This window comes from Formica exsecta, unplaced genomic scaffold, assembly GCF_003651465.1.
Source record: "Formica exsecta isolate Colony F162 unplaced genomic scaffold, ASM365146v1 scaffold599, whole genome shotgun sequence".
Taxonomy (NCBI): domain Eukaryota; kingdom Metazoa; phylum Arthropoda; class Insecta; order Hymenoptera; family Formicidae; genus Formica; species Formica exsecta.
In genome coordinates this window covers 733,204-758,207 of record NW_021853269.1, presented here as the reverse complement: position 1 = coordinate 758,207, position 25,004 = coordinate 733,204, and the positions used below count along the sequence as shown (strand labels likewise).

The 25,004-nt window shown below is 36.2% G+C and overlaps 2 protein-coding genes across 6 annotated transcripts in view; one reads left to right on the top strand and one right to left on the bottom strand.

Moving 5' to 3' along the window:
* LOC115242430 (transient receptor potential-gamma protein) overlaps window positions 1-11,486 on the top strand; it is a 91,329-nt gene extending 79,843 nt beyond the window's left edge. For 2 of the 5 annotated variants that reach the window (XM_029818701.1, XM_029818697.1), the window contains exons 10-19: window positions 1,532-1,652; window positions 2,411-2,695; window positions 3,339-3,472; window positions 3,555-3,684; window positions 3,966-4,161; window positions 4,473-4,667; window positions 5,621-5,846; window positions 6,791-7,162; window positions 7,674-8,171; window positions 8,344-11,486. In XM_029818701.1, the coding sequence (XP_029674561.1) occupies window positions 1,532-1,652; window positions 2,411-2,695; window positions 3,339-3,472; window positions 3,555-3,684; window positions 3,966-4,161; window positions 4,473-4,667; window positions 5,621-5,846; window positions 6,791-7,162; window positions 7,674-8,171; window positions 8,344-8,510 (2,324 nt within the window). In that variant the 3' untranslated portion in view covers window positions 8,511-11,486. The remainder of the gene's footprint in view (window positions 1-1,531; window positions 1,653-2,410; window positions 2,696-3,338; window positions 3,473-3,554; window positions 3,685-3,965; window positions 4,162-4,472; window positions 4,668-5,620; window positions 5,847-6,790; window positions 7,163-7,673; window positions 8,172-8,343) is intronic. The other 3 variants (XM_029818702.1, XM_029818698.1, XM_029818699.1) reach the window with 2 other exon arrangements.
* On the bottom strand, window positions 11,480-24,943 carry LOC115242473 (spondin-1). Its single transcript, XM_029818785.1, has 18 exons — window positions 24,814-24,943; window positions 19,823-20,013; window positions 19,525-19,706; window positions 19,224-19,415; window positions 18,633-18,919; window positions 17,946-18,349; window positions 17,551-17,722; window positions 17,098-17,350; window positions 16,827-17,010; window positions 16,473-16,636; window positions 16,219-16,401; window positions 15,952-16,036; window positions 13,637-13,808; window positions 13,184-13,436; window positions 12,913-13,096; window positions 12,559-12,722; window positions 12,305-12,487; window positions 11,480-12,122 (listed from the first exon to the last, which is right to left on the bottom strand). Exons 2-18 carry the CDS (start codon window positions 20,001-20,003, stop codon window positions 12,036-12,038), a joined length of 3,330 nt encoding a protein of 1,109 aa, XP_029674645.1. The 5' UTR covers window positions 20,004-20,013; window positions 24,814-24,943; the 3' UTR covers window positions 11,480-12,035.
* Window positions 24,944-25,004: the final 61 nt, after the last annotated feature.

The window sequence follows — 25,004 nt, the reverse complement described above, 5'->3', positions numbered from 1 at the left end:
AGTGAAGCCAATATAAATATATATGATTACCTACGTATCCTACGTATCTTGCAGCAATCGATTTTGAAATCGAAATATGTGCGCATTCCATTTAATCATTCATGTCAAATATCAAGATTTTTTTAATAATTTAAAGAGTCAATATTGAAGCCAATATACATATATATGATTTCGCATATTACCTACGTATCTTGCAGCAATCGATTTTGAAATCGAAATATGTGCGCATTCCATTTAATCATTCATGTCAAATATCAAGATTATTTTAATTTTTTTAATAATTTTGTTTTCCCCTGCGGTACTTCGTTAATTTGTAAAGCAATCAAATATTCGCGCGACCACGCTAAATATCATACTAATGAGCAAATATGTAATTCCGCCGGGAAATTTTCACGAAGCTAACGAAACATGAATCTTGCTTTTGCGAACAGCTACATTTCCCCTCCATTTAAGGGAAGATAAGAAAAATTATTTGGTTGAACATAATTTTATCTGGTTCAGTGTGCACACGAACGAACATATATTTATGGGTCATTGCATCTAAAATATCGATTTTACATTGACAATTTTTAGACAATTTCGAAGCAACGAAATAAATGCAATTGAGACAATGTGTTTTACATTTCGAGCATTAAATTTTGGATACTTGATTTCTATTTTTTTGCATTAATATTCTTTTTATATGTGTAAAATACTACATTATTTTTGCAATATCATATATATACGTAGCTTTAAAATCATCTAATAAAATTACACCATTGAAAATTCTCTACTAATTTATTATAACTTGAGAAATTACAAATATTTTGTGAAAATTAAAGCATATTTTTGTAAGAGAACTATGTTATTTTATTAATAATACGTAATACGTCTGATTATTAATAGACGTTTATCTTATAAGCTTTTGAAGTCTGATGTTTTATACGTAATGGCCAAATAATTTCATGTATTTAACGATATTCAATATGACTCATTCTGCGGAAGTGTTCAAAAAGGAGAGTGACACGTATCGCGAGCAGCATTTCCTACGACGTATTTAACTTTCCGGCACGTTGGCAGATCAAACACCTACGTAGTGAACGTCAAACAGTTTACAAATACCTTTTGGTGCCGCTACCAATAATAGTGATGCACTAATATGTGAAATTCAGACGGTTAAGAAGCGTGATGGCCCCGAGATTAATTGCATGTTCGATCACAAACGATACATCTTTGGCTTGGCTATTCAATACCATTTAATTATACAGGATGTTTCTCTCTATTTTATCTGGGAAAATTTTAATAGCAGATTCTTTAACGAACTTGGAGTGATTTATTTACGGAAATAAGAGAAGCTATTCTTTATTCTTCACAGCTCTTTCTAACTAATTTGCATTAAATATTTGTGATATTAAATCTCATCTTAAACCGAAGATCTACTACATTTTAATCAAGAGAAACACGATTTATTATTTCTATCTATTATCTCTGTTCCGACGTGAAAAGTTATAAATTTTTAACAATGATGTTGCACTTAATTTTGCTTGCGCAGTCATGTTAATTCTGGCTAGTCAGCGGATAGAAAATGTAATCGATAATTGGATGGGACACGACATCGTGGAAAGTGAACCAGCGCGGACGAAACGTGGTGCCGCACCAACGGTCGTGGAATGGTAAGCCTTCCTTCAATTTCATCCTCATTTTCATATTGCATATTATTAACGTTTTAAACTCGATAGTTCAAGTTTCTTAATTTTGGTTAAAAATATAATAGCGAGAGAAATCTTTTACGCGAAAAGTACAAGCAATTTTAATAGTAAGTTATGAAAAGCAAGAAACGTAAGAAATAAGAAGAATATAAAGTAAGAAAAGCCAGGTAAAATCCGTTTAATATCTACCGCTTATAACGCTCTCCGTTCGTGCGGAAGACGGTAATATGGAACGTAAAAGCGTTACATGCAGTAAGTCGGTGGTAAACGAGATGAAGCCCCGGAGACACGTGCAATCTCGAGGGGCCTTTTCCTCACGGTGAGATTGAAATGAGAGAATCAAGACCTGTCACATTGCAAATTTATGCTCACCTCATGTTAGGATTGATTTTGCATTTAATTTGGCTTGTTATTGATACGGTATCACTAACTGTACAAATAATTAATAAATAAAGGCGCAAATAATTATACAATAATAAAAGAGTAAAAAAACAGAAAAAATATTGAGAAATTATAGAGGTGTTAAGAGAAACTCCAAATAGATTCCGAGCAATTAATCGAGTTGAAAGACTCGGCGTTAAGTGAAATAAATTGTGCAGAGGTGCGTGTTTTTTTTTGTTTTTTTGTTCTCTCTTTCCTCTTCCCCTTCTTTGTCTTTTTCTCTTTGTCTCTCTTGGAGAGACTAAGATCGAAACGAAGTGACAAAATGCGATGCGCCGCAGGATTATATTGGCCTGGGTATCGGGGTTGATCTGGTCGGAGGTGAAGCAGTTGTGGGATGTGGGCCTGGAGGAGTACGTGAACGACATGTGGAATGTGATCGACTTCATAACAAACTCGCTATACGTAGCCACAGTCGCGCTCAGAGTCGTAGCTTACTATAGGGTGCAAAAGGAGAACGAGGGCAAGGGACCGGGACAACTGATCGAGCTCCAGCGTGAGGAGTGGGACACTTGGGATCCGATGCTCATCTCCGAGGGCCTCTTCTCCGCCGCCAACATCTTCAGGTAATAAATTGTTCAAGCGCTCGGAGATTTTGTATCTCTGTTGTTGCCGTAAAGTTTACAATAAAATGATCGCGCGACAAATTTAAAGTTAAAACAAACATTAAGTTAATATCTTTTTAGTTCTGTAAATCTCTTTAGTAAAAATATTTATAAAATCTTTAAATTTTTTTATTTCTTGCAATACAACTAATAAATAATATTGCGATATTTTCCAAATTTATTTTAGACGATCTATAATTCTCGATACAATTATGCAGAATTCTATTTTTACTTTTATATCGTGTAATACAAAAAATATTAGCAGAAATAAAATGCACATATATATTAGGATGCAGCATATAAAGATATAAGTGAATTTCTATCTTAAATTTTGTCAAAAATTATAACTCATGGAAAAATGGACTATTTAGAGAGAAGAGTTCTGATTTCACAATTTCGGAATTTATATAGCTAATGCATTGCATTTAAAGTGCGTTTTGAAAGCGAATAATCACTGCATCGTACCTAGAATGCGAATGAATTTTTAATTGCATTGGAGAGTCATGCAGCAATGTGTTGTACGATATAACGGAAAAATGGAGAAAGTTAATATAGGAAACTATTCATTATTTGAATTACAACAATAAACAATGTTACGTTGTAGTTCGCTAAAGCTCGTCTACATATTCTCCGTGAATCCTCACCTCGGTCCGCTGCAAGTGTCCCTGTCGAGAATGGTCGTGGACATCATGAAATTCTTTTTTCTCTATGTGCTGGTTCTCTTCGCTTTCTCGTGCGGTAAATAAAATAAAAGAATCATGATAAGATACACGCACATTTTACAGAAGAAATATTAATGTAACAACGCATCGCTTGTTAGGTCTCAATCAACTTCTTTGGTATTACGCCGATATGGAGAAGAAACGATGCCCCACGGCGATGGCGAATTCGCCCAATGCTAACGTTACTACCGATTCCAACGCGTGCATCGTTTGGCGTCGATTCGCAAAGTATTCAGCGACAATCTTTTTAAATAAATATTTGCGTGCCTTATGAAAAAATATATAGAGAATTTTTAAAAATTCAATTTCCATGCAAATTCTCAAAGTGTGAAAAAAAAAGAAAAGATGAAAATCTATATTTTAGTCCAGAAATTGGAAGTTAGAATTATGTAAAAATATTCTATATTTAAAGTATCCTATATTTTACAATTGAATTTTTTAAATTATTTTATTTCTATCATATTTTTTAATTTATTTTTAATGATATATGATAAAGATTTTCGCGGTAGTTTGTTTGAGACAATACAAACGCTCTTCTGGGCGGTTTTCGGGTTGGTGGATCTCGAGAGCTTCGAATTGGACGGCATCAAAGTGTTCACCAGATTCTGGGGTATGTTGATGTTTGGCACGTACTCAGTCATCAACATCGTCGTCCTCCTGAATCTCCTAATCGCCATGATGAATCATTCTTATCAGTTAATCTCGGTAAGTGTATCCCGTCTTTTCTACGAATCTCCTCGGCTTTATATTTATGACAAAGTCTCCTGGCATACAAGTTACAAGAACTTTGGAGAGAAACGGAGAAAATGAGAGAAACTGTAATGAATCGCTAACTTTTTAGTCGCGTTAAACACGAAAGCGACACTTACTCGCCTTCGTGAGAATTAACGAAAATGAACGCGATATTCTGAAAGTAGTAGAACGATAAAAATAACGGCTGCGAAATGTACCATATTTTTCGCGTTTATAATTAGCTGAAGCTAATTAGCGGGGTAATTCAGTGTACTCGTAATTAGGAACGCGCCGACATCGAGTGGAAATTCGCGAGGAGCAAACTCTGGATCAGCTATTTCGAGGAAGGTGGAACCGTCCCACCGCCGTTTAACATAATACCGACCCCGAAGAGCGCCTGGTACATCATACAATGGGTATATCGGAAGTGCTGTGGACACAGCAGGGCGGCCAAGAAGGAACATATGCGCACGATTAGGGTAAAGGATAGCTTGCAGAATTTTCGAATAGTTAGAATAGGAGCTGTGACGCTCCGTCGTCTTTGCGATAAAATTCTCTGGAGATTCGATCTTCTTACATGCGATTTTTGAATCTGAATCTCTTATCTCTCACGAAATGCAGAGCACGCTGTGAAATAAAATGTCAATAGACTATTGCGAGAGATTCAGTTCAGACAAAATATAGAAAGATGTTGAAAAATGCATCTTATCGTAAGAAATCTTCTGCGAATTTCTCTTCGGAGCTACGGCCTTATTTTTACATTTTAAAATTTGATCTTTAGATATGAGAAAAGTGGAATTTAGAGTAGAATTTTGAGTATCAGGAAAGAAATTTTCACATTTTTTAGAACTTGTAAGGAATATTAAATCCATGGCAAAGTTTTGTCATTATTAGTCACAACGCGTTCTGCATATTTATAGATCGGGCTTAATTATTATACAGAGTTTCCCAGATTCATCAACTTTTATCTATCGATTCTGTGGTTGAAAGGTTTGAAGGTTGTTTTTAATGAAAATAACGAAGATTCGTAACATCTTAAATTATGATTGAAGATAGAAGAATCTTCCTAACAATATTTAAAGTAATTTTTTTCGAAAACTTTGTTTTCGAGAAAATTTTATATAAAAGATTTTATTTTACATTTTTTGTTTAATTTTACACAGAGATTCATTTCCTTTTTGATTGCATTATGTACTCGATTCTGCATAATATTAATATATAATACCTTTTATAATAAAAATCGAAAATAACTTATGGGATGACGCTTGACATTTTCGTTGAAAGAAAATCGAATACGCATTACTCAAAGAGTTCAAATAATACAATAGCTTGACAAATCTGGGACACTATGTAGAGCGTATCGTAAAATGTGCACTTTGTAACGAAAACTTGTGACGCTGAAAGGTTTCGATTTCTGATTCTCTTGTCTCAGCGAAAAGTCAAGCAGGCCTCCGAGCGAGACTTTAGGTATCAGAGTATCATGAGAAATTTGGTAAGACGATATGTCACCGTCGAACAACGCAAGGCGGAAAACGAGGGCGTCACGGAGGACGACGTGAACGAAATCAAACAGGACATTAGTGCATTTCGCTTCGAGCTCATCGAGATACTCAAGAATTCTGGGATGAACACGTCCACTGCAGCGAGCAGCGGTACCGGTAGGTCATACAAATATTCTGCATGAAACGCACCGATTTATTTTTGCATAGTTTTCGCCGATGTAAAAGTGTACAATGCCGTATATCGGTCGTGAGTATCAATTTTGTTTAATAAACGAATTCGTTTAGAGAGTTGGAACATTTTTGTTGCGAGATTTAATTTTACAATTAAACAACATGTTTCGAATTCTAAAATAAAAGTCCATTTGACACGGTAACGAACGAATGTGTTATCGAATTAACAACAAGAATCACATATGAGCGATGGCGCGCAATTCCTGGTAATCCACAAATCGTTAATCGTGTCACGCGTAACGTTGAAACTTCAAATTTAATTCCGCAATTGTGCTCGCAAATGCCGATCATCATTTTACTCGTAGTAACGCTCGCATTAGTCATCCAAACGAGGGTTCCCCCTTGTAATTCGAAATTAAAGAAGGACCTATTAATCACTTAGAGTTTCAGAGCTAATTACCGTAATTAAGAATCCAACTGCTGTTCAGAAATCGCGCCGCTTTGAATCTCTGATTATTCGTAACGAGAAAATGTATGTGTCCCGCATAAATTTTAAACAAATATAAGTAATACCTACGTTATAATTACCTAATATTACCTAATTTTTATTTTTTGTTTTTAATTGTGATAATGTAAACGTAAAATTTTTATTTTAATATGATATATATACTGCGTTGAAAACTATTACTGCTTAAAAAGTCCAGCAGGTTTTAGAAGATGTAAATTTTCTATGTTTTTTCTTTGTTTTATTATATACACTATTTTATTTTATGTCTGAACATAACACATATATCGCACTCATCTCCATGCATTGTAATTTATATCCTTTATTTACATTACGTATTATTGAACATAGCTACGTAGATGTCTAAATTTCTTTAAGTTTTTTGTAGATTGCTTGGTTCGTCGATTTTCTGTTTGTCCCGTAGACGGTTGCCTTAAAGAGATGTCCATAGGTGCGGGTGGCAAGAAGAATCGTCAGAAGGAGCGGCGTTTGATGAAGGGTTTCAACATCGCGCCGCAGCCAGGCGGAAGCGGCACTCTACCGCCCGTGGCCGAGTTCATCGCATCTCTTCAACAAGTACAGCACGAGAACTCTCACCAAGACCTATTTGGCTCGACTCTAAGCGGCATATTCGGACCGGGCGTAAAGAAGAGCCCACATCATACCAGCACTAATAGCGTGCCCGGGCTAGCCACCGGGCCGCAACAAATTCGCGGCACCAGAAGTAACTCTCGGAAGAAGCGCTGGGGCACTCTAATCGAGGCTGCGAAAGTCGGAAGAGTCTCTAGACTGATCGGTAAGTCGATTAATTCTTGCATTAATATTTTTATTAATAATAATTAAGTAGTACAGATTTAATACGATTTAATACCCTCATACGACGCGACTTTCTTATTTATTTTTTGAACGAGTACGTAACTGTAAAGTTAAGATTTAATCTTTATTAGAATACGAAATATAATCTAAATTTTTTTATATTTTATCAATTAAAATTTTTTTTGCAAAAAAATATTTAAAAAAATAAATAAAGATCATTTATTATCATTAAAACATCTTATTGGAGACTATCCGTTCTCTTTTCTCGTCTTCTATTTAGTAATTTAATATTTTAATTAAGTATTTTAGTTAAGTTTGTTAATGTTATTAAGAATCTTAATTCAACATTTTGTTCTATAAATTTCACTTTTTGACGATATTATTAGAAACGCTTATTATTTTATCTCTTTGTGCTCTCTAGAGTAAAATAGAATGATAATAATAGAGTGAATTTATAATTAGACGAAAGTTGTTTTTTCTTCTCTTCCCAGGTAGATCTCGTTCGGAGGACTCGGTATATTCGCCGGCGTCCGAGGACGGTGGGTCGCGGTCCGAGGGCTCGTCGGATTCAAAATCCTCTTTGGAAGTGGCAAGTCATGACGTACAAAGTACGCAGCATCCTCATCACTCTCACTCTCATCATGCGCATCATCACGAGGCGCATCACATGTTCAGCCACGGCCTGGGCCCGGCTTTGGCCGCCCTGAGGAGGAAGCGCAAAAAGTTCTCGACTTCGAGATCATCCACACCCGCGATGACCAGCAGCACCAACACGAACCCCCCGGATTCGAGCGCGATGCGCTCGGTCGCAACCGTCCTGGCGTCCAGAGTTTGCTCCAAGAAGCAGCTGCAACGCGCCAGCAGCGTACCAACTCGAGGCCCCGAAATAACGCCGCAATCATCGATAACATCTCGACGACACGAAGTCACGCAGAGTCAGCAGCCCAGTTTCGACGTCATCGAGATCCCCAGCATCAGCGAACAGCAAAGTGAGTTAATATTATTACGCATATTAATTTGATTAAATTTAACTTTGTTATGAAAATTTTTTTAATATTTATGAAAGTTAAAGCGTCTTTTTCGTGCGTTGAAATTTTTAATTTTTGTAGAGAGAGATACAAAAAAAGAAATTCTTGCGACGTGATTGTCATTATTTTGCAGGTGTTGTCAGCGCAGTACCATTGACACCATCGACCACCGAAGAGAGCGTGGCGGCGAACGTCTCGACGTCGAAGTTCACGGCGAGGCGAAACGGATCGGCGACGCAGCTGCGTCTTCCCGGCATCGAGCCGATTTCCGGCCACGACGTATCCACCGGCTGGCTCTGAGGAAACCGACGTGTCGCCGGGCTGCGGCGGCCGATCAGCTGACACAGGAAACATCAGTCGAAACTCAGCTTCGGGCTTCGTTTTCAACGGCCATGAGGCTAGAACGACGCCGACGACGATCGTACGATACACGCACGCATGCGACACGATCCTCTCGACGTCGGCAGACGCACAATGATGCCTTTCTCGCGACATGACACGCCAATGCCGATTAAACGTAAGAGCGACATCGGAAATCTCGAAGAAAAACCCATTCTCTCGTCGACCCAGTCTCCTTCCTTCATCTGAATGAAGCATCCTTTTAGTATGAGCTTTCTTCTAATCATATGATGTCCGATAGTGAGGTAATGAATTGAAAAAATTATTATTCTATTTATTAAATAATTTATTTGCATTATACATACATACATATATATATATGTATATATGTATATATTTTATATATATTTTACTTACGTGAAGGAGTTTCAATGATTATTCGGGTAAGTTTTTCATTTCTGTTTCTATTTCTATTTTGTTTTTTTACTTTAAACATATTAAATGTAGAAGTTGCACATAAAAACGTATTTAGCGTTATTTGTACAATATTTATTGTTTAATTATTTTTAAATTAGTGAGGACCATGAAATATCATATATCACACGATTGATCGCATATTACGCGATTTCTTGTTTTACGCGATCGCGGGATTTCGCGTGATTACTTTAAGCGACGATTGATGGTAAATTATACTGAGGATTATTACTATTACTATTACTGCCAGAACGCGGAAATGGCATACGTGGATCGGCAACAAATAGTCTAGTCAACACTAGTCAGTCAGAAGATCTCGTAACAGAAAGGTGAAAAAAAAACAACTATTACATTATTAAGTTAACTTCGAGAGACGACGAATTACGTTATGTCAAACAGAAATAGCGAATAAAGTTAAATCGTATCTTCAGAGAGCTGGTCTACTGAAGAACGAAACTCGTAGCCTCCTAGCTCCATTCGAGCGATTGTTTCTCGGGCAATTTATTTCTTCTGTATATATACCTCACAGACTCACTCTAGTTACGAACTAATCGATACAATCATTGCCAACGGAGAATTTTTATTATTTTTTATTCTACAATAGTGTGTTTAGCAAACGGTTACACACAAACGATGTGTGCGTGCGTGTGTGTGTGTGTATATATGTCAAGAGAATTGATTATGTAATCATTCTTCTGCAAGATGCGCAATAAATTGCGTGAGAAAGAGAGAAAATTGGATCCTTAAAGTTACATGTGTCTGCAAAGTTTCAGTCAAAAGCAGTCGTAATTCCAAATTTGCCAACAAATTGATCTGTAATGATCCAGTGCGTACTCTCCGTTTACATTAAGATTTACAAATAGCTACAAAATCTTTCGTTAATCGTCGAAATCGGCGAAATCGATTCGCCTGAATTTTTCGCGAGACATAAAAGAGCAGGAACAAACCGCACGACCAAAGAACACACGGTAGTACGTAGTCGAGTAGTGGCCTAAAAGAAAACGGGAGTCCTAGATATTACATGTACGTTATATATACGTTATTAATAATTATTATTACTATTGTTAATGTGTTAAACGAATCGCGCAATCAGTACCACAGGTAAGTCCTCGAGAAGCGAGTCGCCTTAAGCGCACTGTCCAATCGCTCGCTTCGTCCCCCTATCCATCATCGATCTTCCCGTGGTCTCGATAGCGCCAAAAAGAGATATAGTCATTATTAAAAAGTGCTATATATCTACCAAGAACGAATCTCTAATTGTCTATTATATTTATTTTAGAGCAACATTATTTTAAATAAAGTATTTAAAATAAAATAGCATTAATAGAATTTGAATAAATTAAATGTGGCAAAGAAATAAAAATTTATAAAAATATAAAAGAAAGAATTAGAGTTATAAAGAATTTAAAATTGTGTAACATTGCATGGTATAAAAAATAATAAAAGGATATACATTACTTGATAACGAATATACTATTATACAAACTTTAAAAGACGATAAGATAAAGTGACAATTTGGCGCTCTTGGTAGATGTATAATGATTTAGTCATCCTACCACTTACGTGTATTATTTATATATGAGATTATTAATGTAATTGTATGAAGCTAGATCTCCAGTTGATGGTAAGTAGAGAGTGTTTGTTGTGGAAGTAAAGGAGAGATATCTTTAAATAACACATAAGCGGAACCAATTGATTTTAATAAGTACGAGATAAAACTCAGAATTATTTGAATAATGAGAATCCTGCGAATCCGATCGAATTTTTTCACGATTACACATATAATAATGAGATTCTTCTATCCGCAAATATATACAGTCACATGTGATTTCGCATGCGAAATCGCGGAAAAATAATGGAAAACCGTAGTAGCGGCAAAAGCTTTCGAAACTCTTGAGAAACTCCGAAATCTTGGATGTTTTCCAAGCGCTCATCGCAATTCAAAGTCCATAGTGAATTATGGGCGCATGAATCATGATGTCGAAGCGTAAAGATAATAAGCACAATGTCTTAGGCATTGCGCTTGTTATTAATCGCTCGAATGAACGCATGTTGGTCGAGGTGAGTTTTGCAATGTAATTGCAAAAAAGATTGAATAACGCGAAAAGCGAGAATCAATCGGATATATTTAACTCAGGATTTAATTTTAATTGCTTTTTCTAAATGTATACATATTTATGATATAATATTAATAAGTTTTTTGTCAAATACAAAAAAAAAGGTTTTTTTTAACTTTCTTCTATTTAGTGGCAATGCCATAAATATTTAATACTACGGTTAACCGTTTGACTTGTGATATTAATTTGCTGCGATGTAAACGATGGAGTTTGATTAAATAGATGCACGAGAGATCATTATCCGACAAAGCGATTATACCGCGTTATAGGATCGATTGAAATTCGATAGGAATTAGCAGAAAACAATACCGACACGAAATGACCATTAATAAAATATCATTTATTCTGATAATTCGTTTATTTTGCACCTAACTTTGTAGCAAATATAAAATGCAGCATAATGCTTAATAACGCGATTAATTTAAAAAATAGGCAGTACACCGGCAGTAAAGGAAACCGTAACGCAATAATATAACATCGATATTCTATAAAAATATTGATTAATATTAATCGTGGAATGTTCAATGTGGATCAATAGATCATATAATATTATTATAAACGATATTTCAATATCGATAAACGCGATAATCGAAGAGATTCAATGATTTTAATAATTCAATCTTTTTACAAATTATATTTCTTTACTTTGTAGTTGTAAAAAAAATGTCATAAAAATGAAAAACAGGGCACAAAAAATCCATTTATGCTCTCGTATTATATAATGGCTTAGCTCATACGTTTTAAGATTAACAATTTTTTTACAGAGATTTATCTATCTATGGATAGAATTAAAATTATCTCTTCGATATACATCTTTTTCTCTATATAAATCTTTAAAATATATTTGTTATATACTAAATTAAATGCCATCGAATATATAAAGTTCCTTCTCAACTTATATTTCTTCACAAGGTGCGAGCTCGCAGCGATAACGACGATGCAATTTTTTCGGGCAAGGACGGCCACCATTTGCAGCTTCTCGCTAATTACAAAGAGGATATTATCAGAATAGGAGAAAAGTACAATATCATGTTACTAAAATGTTATAATAATATTAATATTAATAATATTATTTTATATTAATATTATGTTCGCAGCAGTTATGTAATTTCAGTGAATTTGCAATTAACACGCCCGTAATTACCCAAGATTCATTAGTCTCACCTCGATGACACGGTAACTCGTTGCGCGACCGACGCCGCAAGTGACACTACACGGTGACCAATTTGACCAACGTGTCACCACACAATCCACAGGGGGAATGGGAGGTGGATTAAGCGATTCGCTAGGAACTTGATCTCGGTTTACGGTTTCATTAAAAGACTGACCGGTAAGAGCAGCTCGTACCTATAAAGCGATAAAAATTTTAATAACATCTCAGTATTGCGCTTATATTCGAGAGATATTTTCGCGCTTACGATGCCACACGTGTTGCTGCACTCATCCGCAGTTAGGAAATTATTTCGGTTGCCGCGACATCCACCGTACGCAAAGGGCACGCACATCAATTTCTGCGGGTTGAAGGCCCATCTCTGGAAGTAGCCCCTGCAAGGGCCGGGATCTGCCTCCTCCATGCACACGACTGTATAAAAAGATATGTGACATATATTTCAAAATTTAATAATTGTTTGGAGAAACGTCTTTCTCTCTCATATACAAAATTAATATGTCATTTTAATATTATCAAAAAAAATTCTCTTTGTTCTCACTCTTTTTCTTTCCCTCTCTTAATATAACATATTAAAATTGTTTATATTTTTAACATATTTTACCTTTTGCCGTTGCCATATCAAATGTACAGTCCGCTTGGACGAGGCACGGCCGTTGCTGAACCAATTCCACGCGCGAGGAGCATTCCGTCTGCAGAGACGGATCAACCATCAGCAATCTGGTCCTCAATTTCACACCCTTGCCGCAGGAAGCGCTACAAGGTGACCAGTCGGACCAGTCCGTCACCTTAAATCATCCATCATTAACCGTTATCGTTAAATTATACAGCAAAAATTTGTCTCATATAACATGCAAACGAGTTGAACCGCGTACTCTGCAGATAGGATCGATCTGCTCTTCCGTTCCCGTCGAGCAAGGTGGCTCCATACACTTGTCCTTCTCGACGAGCGACACGAGCGGACACCGTTTACGGCCACGTCGATCGCGGAATCTCCTCGTGCGCATTTTCACCCCTATTCCGCACGTGTTCGAACATTCGGACCACTCGCTCCACTCGGTGGTCTCGCAAAGTGGGTCGCTGCTGCTTCGCGACGAAACTACATCGTCGTCGCTTTCCTCCTCGCCCCTAAAAAATAACTCGAATATAATACTTTTCTGATCGCATACATTTACGTAAGAATGAAATTTATTCGGCAAATGCACGATCGACATCTGTAAAATGGTCGCGCGGCTTAATTTTTACGAAGCGTATTATCGATGTTTTTTAAATTTTTACAAAGATAAGGTGATAATACAAATTTTCGCTTGAATTGCGAATGTACTCACGAGCACTCTGCGATAGATGCGACGCACATCTCCTTCGAGACCAGTTGCCTATTACAATTGAACATGGTGGCTTTCTCCGGCATTCTATACGATCTCGTGCGCATCCTTAGACCCTTACCGCAGGTCACTGAACACGAGGACCATGGCGAGTAATCCGTCGTTTGGCACTCGGCTTAAAAATCAGAACAGAATAAAACTAAATCGTACTTTTTCTTTAAAAATCATACTTTAAGAGTAAATTCAATATCTTTTTTTAATGATTGAGACGATAAAAAAAGATATATATCGTGGCCTAAAAGAAAACGGGAGTCCTAGATATTACATGTACGTTATATATACGTTATTAATAATTATTATTACTATTGTTAATGTGTTAAACGAATCGCGCAATCAGTACCACAGGTAAGTCCTCGAGAAGCGAGTCGCCTTAAGCGCACTGTCCAATCGCTCGCTTCGTCCCCCTATCCATCATCGATCTTCCCGTGGTCTCGATAGCGCCAAAAAGAGATATAGTCATTATTAAAAAGTGCTATATATCTACCAAGAACGAATCTCTAATTGTCTATTATATTTATTTTAGAGCAACATTATTTTAAATAAAGTATTTAAAATAAAATAGCATTAATAGAATTTGAATAAATTAAATGTGGCAAAGAAATAAAAATTTATAAAAATATAAAAGAAAGAATTAGAGTTATAAAGAATTTAAAATTGTGTAACATTGCATGGTATAAAAAATAATAAAAGGATATACATTACTTGATAACGAATATACTATTATACAAACTTTAAAAGACGATAAGATAAAGTGACAATTTGGCGCTCTTGGTAGATGTATAATGATTTAGTCATCCTACCACTTACGTGTATTATTTATATATGAGATTATTAATGTAATTGTATGAAGCTAGATCTCCAGTTGATGGTAAGTAGAGAGTGTTTGTTGTGGAAGTAAAGGAGAGATATCTTTAAATAACACATAAGCGGAACCAATTGATTTTAATAAGTACGAGATAAAACTCAGAATTATTTGAATAATGAGAATCCTGCGAATCCGATCGAATTTTTTCACGATTACACATATAATAATGAGATTCTTCTATCCGCAAATATATACAGTCACATGTGATTTCGCATGCGAAATCGCGGAAAAATAATGGAAAACCGTAGTAGCGGCAAAAGCTTTCGAAACTCTTGAGAAACTCCGAAATCTTGGATGTTTTCCAAGCGCTCATCGCAATTCAAAGTCCATAGTGAATTATGGGCGCATGAATCATGATGTCGAAGCGTAAAGATAATAAGCACAATGTCTTAGGCATTGCGCTTGTTATTAATCGCTCGAATGAACGCATGTTGGTCGAGGTGAGTTTCGCAATGTAATTGCAAAAAAGATTGAATAACGCGAAAAGCGAGAATCAATCGGATATATTTAACTCAGGATTTAATTTTAATTGCTTTTTCTAAATGTATACATATTTATGATATAATATTAATAAGTTTTTTGTCAAATACAAAAAAAAAGGTTTTTTTTAACTTTCTTCTATTTAGTGGCAATGCCATAAATATTTAATACTACGGTTAACCGTTTGACTTGTGATATTAATTTGCTGCGATATAAACGATGGAGTTTGATTAAATAGATGCACGAGAGATCATTATCCGACAAAGCGATTATACCGCGTTATAGGATCGATTGAAATTCGATAGGAATTAGCAGAAAACAATACCGACACGAAATGACCATTAATAAAATATCATTTATTCTGATAATTCGTTTATTTTGCACCTAACTTTGTAGCAAATATAAAATGCAGCATAATGCTTAATAACGCGATTAATTTAAAAAATAGGCAGTACACCGGCAGTAAAGGAAACCGTAACGCAATAATATAACATCGATATTCTATAAAAATATTGATTAATATTAATCGTGGAATGTTCAATGTGGATCAATAGATCATATAATATTATTATAAACGATATTTCAATATCGATAAACGCGATAATCGAAGAGATTCAATGATTTTAATAATTCAATCTTTTTACAAATTATATTTCTTTACTTTGTAGTTGTAAAAAAAATGTCATAAAAATGAAAAACAGGGCACAAAAAATCCATTTATGCTCTCGTATTATATAATGGCTTAGCTCATACGTTTTAAGATTAACAATTTTTTTACAGAGATTTATCTATCTATGGATAGAATTAAAATTATCTCTTCGATATACATCTTTTTCTCTATATAAATCTTTAAAATATATTTGTTATATACTAAATTAAATGCCATCGAATATATAAAGTTCCTTCTCAACTTATATTTCTTCACAAGGTGCGAGCTCGCAGCGATAACGACGATGCAATTTTTTCGGGCAAGGACGGCCACCATTTGCAGCTTCTCGCTAATTACAAAGAGGATATTATCAGAATAGGAGAAAAGTACAATATCATGTTACTAAAATGTTATAATAATATTAATATTAATAATATTATTTTATATTAATATTATGTTCGCAGCAGTTATGTAATTTCAGTGAATTTGCAATTAACACGCCCGTAATTACCCAAGATTCATTAGTCTCACCTCGATGACACGGTAACTCGTTGCGCGACCGACGCCGCAAGTGACACTACACGGTGACCAATTTGACCAACGTGTCACCACACAATCCACAGGGGGAATGGGAGGTGGATTAAGCGATTCGCTAGGAACTTGATCTCGGTTTACGGTTTCATTAAAAGACTGACCGGTAAGAGCAGCTCGTACCTATAAAGCGATAAAAATTTTAATAACATCTCAGTATTGCGCTTATATTCGAGAGATATTTTCGCGCTTACGATGCCACACGTGTTGCTGCACTCATCCGCAGTTAGGAAATTATTTCGGTTGCCGCGACATCCACCGTACGCAAAGGGCACGCACATCAATTTCTGCGGGTTGAAGGCCCATCTCTGGAAGTAGCCCCTGCAAGGGCCGGGATCTGCCTCCTCCATGCACACGACTGTATAAAAAGATATGTGACATATATTTCAAAATTTAATAATTGTTTGGAGAAACGTCTTTCTCTCTCATATACAAAATTAATATGTCATTTTAATATTATCAAAAAAAATTCTCTTTGTTCTCACTCTTTTTCTTTCCCTCTCTTAATATAACATATTAAAATTGTTTATATTTTTAACATATTTTACCTTTTGCCGTTGCCATATCAAATGTACAGTCCGCTTGGACGAGGCACGGCCGTTGCTGAACCAATTCCACGCGCGAGGAGCATTCCGTCTGCAGAGACGGATCAACCATCAGCAATCTGGTCCTCAATTTCACACCCTTGCCGCAGGAAGCGCTACAAGGTGACCAGTCGGACCAGTCCGTCACCTTAAATCATCCATCATTAACCGTTATCGTTAAATTATACAGCAAAAATTTGTCTCATATAACATGCAAACGAGTTGAACCGCGTACTCTGCAGATAGGATCGATCTGCTCTTCCGTTCCCGTCGAGCAAGGTGGCTCCATACACTTGTCCTTCTCGACGAGCGACACGAGCGGACACCGTTTACGGCCACGTCGATCGCGGAATCTCCTCGTGCGCATTTTCACCCCTATTCCGCACGTGTTCGAACATTCGGACCACTCGCTCCACTCGGTGGTCTCGCAAAGTGGGTCGCTGCTGCTTCGCGACGAAACTACATCGTCGTCGCTTTCCTCCTCGCCCCTAAAAAATAACTCGAATATAATACTTTTCTGATCGCATACATTTACGTAAGAATGAAATTTATTCGGCAAATGCACGATCGACATCTGTAAAATGGTCGCGCGGCTTAATTTTTACGAAGCGTATTATCGATGTTTTTTAAATTTTTACAAAGATAAGGTGATAATACAAATTTTCGCTTGAATTGCGAATGTACTCACGAGCACTCTGCGATAGATGCGACGCACATCTCCTTCGAGACCAGTTGCCTATTACAATTGAACATGGTGGCTTTCTCCGGCATTCTATACGATCTCGTGCGCATCCTTAGACCCTTACCGCAGGTCACTGAACACGAGGACCATGGCGAGTAATCCGTCGTTTGGCACTCGGCTTAAAAATCAGAACAGAATAAAACTAAATCGTACTTTTTCTTTAAAAATCATACTTTAAGAGTAAATTCAATATCTTTTTTTAATGATTGAGACGATAAAAAAAGATATATATCACATACAATAATTTTCTAAGAAGAAAAAATAACTATATAAATCTCGGAGCGCTTTTAAAAAAAAAAATTGATTATTAAAGACATTTATATACGTCACGACATGCTTACGTCTTGATGTGTCCTCGGTGTTCTCGGCCACTTCTAATTCAGCCACTTGCTGCTGCAGAAGTTCCTCGCTGCATCCGCGCGGGATGATCTTTTCTCGATTTAAGTACAGTCGGGCCAACGGATGCATCGGTCTACCAGACGGATCGTAGAACGGAGATCGCGGGTCTTCCGGATAGGAGGTCGTTATGGGCTTCATCTTCTCGCGCGGTTTTGTCTCGGAATTCGGCGACATGTAACTAATGCCGTTATCAGTACCGGCGTCCCAAGGGTAAAGATCGATTATCATGCTTTTCGCCCATGTGCAATCCTTCTGACAAAGATTCAGTTTGCTCACTCCTACCACCCAGTCAGGAGACGGACCTAGCATAGAGGCCACTGAGAGAAGATAATGTCTTCGATCCACTCTGAAAAGTCGTCGAAAAATCAAATAAAGTTTAACGAAAGAATCTATTAACGATTATTATTGATAATAAGATGGAACAGGATATGATGCATTAAAATATTTGGAAATTTTTTAAATTTGCTTTTCACAGTAAAAATATTCAAAAATTATCCAAGAATGTCTTAATTCAATTATCTGAGTATTACAAAAAGAGATCAGGAAGTCTTACATACATTATCACGATTATTAATATCAAGAGAATTTCAAGATTTCGAAATATATATTTTACAAGACAATGTAGTTACCTAAAACTTGTCGTCGTATTGGAATTGACATTAGGATACCAGAGACCGGCAGCCTTAATAAGTGTCCTGAGATGTCTAGAATTTTCTCGTAATTCTGCTTCGACGCCTGTCGCGGAGCCCCACTCGGCCAGTTGTCGAAAACCGTCTGTCGCGATGTGATCTCTGCCCCAGAAGGAGAAATTTGGCTCGTGAGATGCGCCGATTACGTCGCTGAAATGGGTCAACCAGGCGGAAAAAGGGAAGTCTTTCGGATGCGTTGTGTTCGACCAAATGCCCTCCATAGTTAACTAAAAAATTGTGATTCGACAAGATACTTCAAATGATTGCGGCAACGCATTTTTACTCGCTTGTTATCGTAACTTTTGCGAACCGTACAAATTAAAGATTAAAGAATAGTATTATTTACAAATTTAAAAAAAATATTAATTATTAATATTGGTATTCTCAATTTTTTTCAAAGGATTAAATTGTTGAAAAACTTTTTTAATTCTGTGAAATTCAGTGAGTTAAAAATATTTATTCCAGTAAATTATTATTGAAAAATTAATACAGTACATACTTTTCGTCGAACTTTTCAAAAGACTATCTCACCGAATATTTGGCTTCATCGCAGGCACAGCATCTAGTCTCGTTTGAGTTTTCACCTTTTGTGCCTGTCGACTCGCAAACGACCTTGGAAAGAGTACCATCTTCAGCATACCATCGTATGTTGTTCTCCAAAATCATCGCGGTAAATATAACGCATCCGGAACCGGTTGGTGGTGCTCGCCACATCACCTGAATCTGTTTAAAAAAAAAAAGTTTATCGCCGATTTTCATAATATAAGTACAAATTATTAATTAGACGGAAAATGAAGCAAATTCATTTTTTTTGTAAAGAGAAGCCTCGTACCTCTGATTTCGGGAAATCGGTCGTTTCGGAGATCGTGTTAACGCAATCCTCGTCAAAGGTGGTCAAGGAATCCGGAAACAGTTGGAAATACCCGACATGTGCCGAAGAAGTCGGCAAGTATGAAGAGTGCACCGTGAGAGTGAAGCGTGTAAATTGTTGCAATCTCTCGTGCGTTCGCGATCCTGAAATTTTGTATTTTCGTAACAGCAGCATTTCAGGATCAAAGCACAATATAAAGATCTTCACGATACTATGTATCTTTTTATTTTCAATTTATTAGATTTTAAAAAAATCAAACCTTTCAGGCTAATTATATGGATTGCATCGGGAATGTATTCATTTGTCTCCCCGCTGATAAGAATCCTATAACCACCGTCGCCTTGTGTTCTATTTGCGGAAGTTTGTCCCACTGTCGGTCGCATGGGACATCCGGCGTGAGTCACGGCGATGAGACACGCCGTAAATAGTAAGAATAACATTTTGAGAAATCTAAAACAAACATATATTAATATATCATAACATCCATATTTGTATTCTCAATCTTTAACATATTATGAAAGCTCTGGTCTATTATAATCATTATTATTAGACAGTTATATGACGCCAGTTAAAATATTCACGCGTGAAATTTTTAATACGAGAATCACATTCCGGCGAATTGTCCTTGAGTTCACGCCTCGCTTGCTCAGTCGAGAAAATTGCTGTAATTGACGACGCCGCGAAACCGAGCAAATCCCAGCTGATCTGTTAAGTGTCATCATTGTTGGAATTCGTTTGCAAAAAACGCACGCGCACGCCGTCAAATCTGAACGCAAATTTCTCCGATCTCTTTCGATCGTTATTGTTAGATTCGATAGATCGCCGCAAGAATACCTTGTGCTACATAGGGTCACAAAGTGGCGATGAATAATCGCGAGCGGATTGCAAATCGTGAATCGCGATTTCGTAATTACGAGCGGAGAACGGAGATTGTAACACGAATGAATCGCGCGATCCGACAATATCCTCGGATTATTAGTAGACGGCAAGTTAAGAGAAATCGGAAAAGATTTAAATTTTTCTCGAATAAAAATATAATTCAAATTTTTTATACTTGAAAATAGAATTGACATTCTCATATTTGATAAGAACTGTGACGATTTTATTTGAAGTTCAGTTCTGTTATTCTTTTTTCATAATTGACGCGATTAAATTCTTTACGATATTTTTGAAATTAAGACAGTGCGAATTTAACGACATAATATAATAGCTATTGCATAGGCTATTCGTCGCTAACAATACCCGATTTTCGCAACGACAATGAAAAAGAATTTTTTTTTGGTGCCTCGCAGAAAAGAGATCGTGAGAATGTTAATTATTGTTCACCGCGAGATTTTCCCATAAGTCTCAATTTCCGCGAAACAAAAGAGAGGATAATCATAATTACGTTTCGATATTTTTTTACAATCGAGCAACGTTCTGCGAACTTTTCTTGTTTCTTTTTCGCTCACCTAACGATAGCATGACGTGATTGCCTTTGCGCATAAGCCCGTGAAATGTTATGATAATCAATGCGATCGCGTGCGAGAAATTAAACTGCATTTGAGATTATGATTCGTGTTAAAATGTACAACCGTTTACAACCTGTTATTACTATAATTAATAAACGTCTTCGCAGATGTTAGACATAACTTTCACAGCAGAAACATTATCAAGAAAGCTTCACTAGAAAAAAATACGGCTGCCACAAGAATTATATACTATCTCTATAAATTGTTAAAAGATACATGAGATAAATATGAAAAAAAAATTTATAAAAGAGAATATAATAAATATAGAAGATAATTCTATAGAAAAGTTATAAAATGCACAATTGATGAAGATAAAAATTAATAAAAAAAAGTTTAATTAACAGTGAATCAAAGAAACATTCGCGAATGATAAACGTGTTAAAATCAAAAAAAGATTTCACAAATTTGCAAATTTCTCTTGTCCCAAACAATTTCGAGATCCTAAGGCACGTGCGGAGACGAAACGCATGTCCGCGTCCGGGACGTCATTATTTGCATCCGATGCGGTCGAATAGCTGGGAACTGGGTCGAGACTGCTGTCAATCCGCTCCAACCGGCTTTCGAGATCGACGTTCACGGTGGCACGTAGGTAGGTGTAGGTTTCTAGAACGCTAGTCAGCGAGGCAGAAGCAAGACGAGAGGACAGAGACGGAAATTGCAGAATGCGAAAGACGCATCTCGTGCTCTAGCACGTGGTGCGAATTTATCACGTTCCGATAACGGAAGCAGTTCACCCTATCGTGAAATGCAACGTACAGGGTGTGCAAAAAGTATAAAATACGTGTTTCTCTGAAAATGTTGATGATAATAAACGACGCAACATCATACATGACGTAAAAAGGTACGTCAAAGAGATCGCGAATGTAAAAGACTTCTCGCATGTATCGAGCGCTTAACGTATAATTTCCATGATAAAATCAATTGTTACTGCATACGATCTTCGTTTTTTCCAGCAATACTAAAATAAACAAGAAAATCGTTTGTTGATGACAAATGTGTTTTCCCGAGAGAGAGAGAGAGAGAGGAAAATTTAATTTATTCACAATCGATATCTGTCGCGCGCGGTTTTATTCTTCTTGTTTTGTTTTTTTTACGTGCACTTCGTAATCAACGTGATAATCACCTCTCACCGGTTTCACTCTGGGAACGTTCGTATGTCGAATTAATTAATCGTGAATTTCGCGTCGATCGGCACGAGAACTATTGAGCCGAATCGGCGGCGTTGCTTCGCGTGTACACACGCGTGAAAACTGATGCATACATGACGCACAGTCAAACTCGTACCTCGTACCCTCAATCGTACATCCCTACCCACAACTGCGCGCGTGGGTGAGTTTACGCGTGTCACGATGCGCTCCGCAATTAGCAGAATAATTAAATGTTAACAGCTCGATTATTACACGCGATATACCGCGATATACTCGAGTGCATTTCATTTAGCAAACTAAAAAAGTGTCAAACCATCTATGAAAAATATGTCTATTAAATAACATATATATATATATATTTTGTTTTCTATATAATATATTTGATATTATGTGTGCATTTCTAGCATATGATAAGATTTTTCAAATTACTATATTTTCTCATAGATAATGACATGCAAAGCGTATTCATTTTATTTTGCCGTATTTCTTGTTTAGCTGTGTTTGTTATAAATGCGTGTGGTAAATTATTCATACTTTTATTTCTAGCAATATTGCTAGCATACATTGAAGTTTTCTATCATAAATGTGTGTATATTAATTTCTATTTTTATTTTCTAGTATCGTTAACAGATGAGATCTTTTCGATTATTATACGCAGATAACGATTTCTGCAATCTGCTATCTTCATTCGATCATATCTCATCTCTTTAAGAAATTATATTTACCATAAATCTGCATATTCAATAAAAAAAAATTTATTTCTGTTTCTTACAATATTAGCACGATGAGATTTTATAATACATCAACTTTTCAATAAATTATATCTATTATATACAAATATATGTAATTATAATTAATTTGTATCTTTAATTTTCGCTTTATTTTTAAAACATTTAAAGAAATTTTACAATATATTTTATCTTTTGCAGATTATTTATTATAAATATATTTAATTCTTTCTTTGTCTCTTTCTCTTTCTCTTGTTTTACCGTTGTAGCTTTGTTATGATAACTGACGTGGTTTTATTTACATGAGTCACAGCGCTCGACTTAATTATATCTTGCTATTAGGAATAATTATGTGGGCACACGAGCTATTGTTTTACGACATCTGTATTCGTTGTCCGTATGACCATCTTGGCTATCTTTCAAATCTAACAAGCCATAATACAAACAAACATAATAATTTAATCTCGCATAGCTTTCCCATGATTCATTAATATAGTTTTGTTAAAATTATTTTCACGCGTGACTGGATCGGATTGATTTAATTGATTTATTATGTTTGAATACGTGCACTTTTGCGTGACGATCATACATTCACCGAAACAGTTAATTCATAAACCTATTAAATTAATGATTTATCTACAAAGTTTAAAAGTTTTAACACTTGCGAAGCGTCCGGGAACTATTTTCAACACGATATCGCCCACGGAAATTGGATTCGTTAATTAACTATAAATCCGGCGCGCTGACGTTACGCTTATTAATTCACACTATTTCGCGGTGGGCGATAATCGATATTACCCTGTAGTTATTTTATTATTGCCGCCCCGTTTAATCTTCTTTTATTCTCTTAAACAATAAACTCCGTTGAGCGTTCGTCAATTAAACTCGTCGCCATCGCAATATGCATACTTTACCGTGCTATTTCCGGTTTGTCTCCGCTTGTTTGTTCGACACGAAGCGCATTTGTTCACTTTGCGATGAGAGAAACACAAGCGAATGATAAATTCTAAAAAACTTTACATCCGTACTGCCGGCGAAGGAGAAACCGGAAACTCGCGCGAATTATCGAGTGGCTCCCCCGCTGGACATAATTCAATGGAATGGCAGAATATCGCTGAGCGCAGCTTCTTTTATCATGCCGTTAGTCCTTTCACAGAACTGATGCTTCGCGCTTAAGGCAAAATCTGATCTGTTTATGTCTGATTGCTTAACAGTCACGACGCGACAACGAGTAATCGGATCGTGGAATCGAATTGTTAATGAGAATTTCCGTTGAATTTGATGTCATTTGATATATTTCCTCCTTAAATCTTATTTAAATTAAGGGTAAACTAATTAAAATTAGATAGATAATTTCCGGAGAGAAAATTAATTCTATTTGTAAGAAAAAAAATTCTAAATTTTATAATAGGTAGAGAAATATTAACTTCAAAAAAATTGAATAAGACTGAACTATAAATTTTAATATTTTAATATTAACGATAAGTATAAGTATTTTATTTGCATATAGAGCATTTGAGCAAGTAGGTCGAATGTATATTAAAGAGATATTAGAGAGAATGCGTCCCAAGATTTGCAATTTAAATTTTATAATGTTAACCGTATCGAAATTGCAATATATAATAAATTTTCATAATATTATCAATATTATTAATCGCAATACACAGTTAATTACATCGCGATCAGCCCGAGGCGGACGAGAGTCTTATTTGAATTCAATGCACGAGAAAGATCAACGTGTTCGCGCGAGTGCGCGGCAGGTTAATTACGCAACTGAGTTTTAATAATGGACCGATTAGTCACGGACTCGCTTACGCGACGCATTCTCAGCGCGTTGAACGTGAAGATCGCGTGGGTACTCACCGGCGGATTCGAAATCCTTGCAAATCTTCTCGCTAATCAAATCGATGGACGATGACGGAGATGAACATATTATACGCGTCGTATACTCGGTCTCGAGTTGACTGGCAATATCCCGGAGATTTTATCGAGAGTCACGGGGTCAATTTTAGGTCACTCGGTATCGTTTCAGGCTACGACGCTTTCGAGATAAC

Excerpts from the sequence above, each read along its gene's own strand:
- LOC115242473 (XM_029818785.1), bottom strand. The coding sequence starts at position 20,003 with ATGTTATTCTTACTATTTACGGCGTGTCTCATCGCCGTGACTCACGCC. Across the intron at positions 16,402-16,472 it reads GCAGCAACACGTGTGGCATC|GTACGAGCTGCTCTTACCGG; the intron begins GTAAGCGCGAAA and ends ATCGCTTTATAG. Across the intron at positions 12,723-12,912 it reads TGATATGGCAACGGCAAAAG|TCGTGTGCATGGAGGAGGCA; the intron begins GTAAAATATGTT and ends CTTTTTATACAG.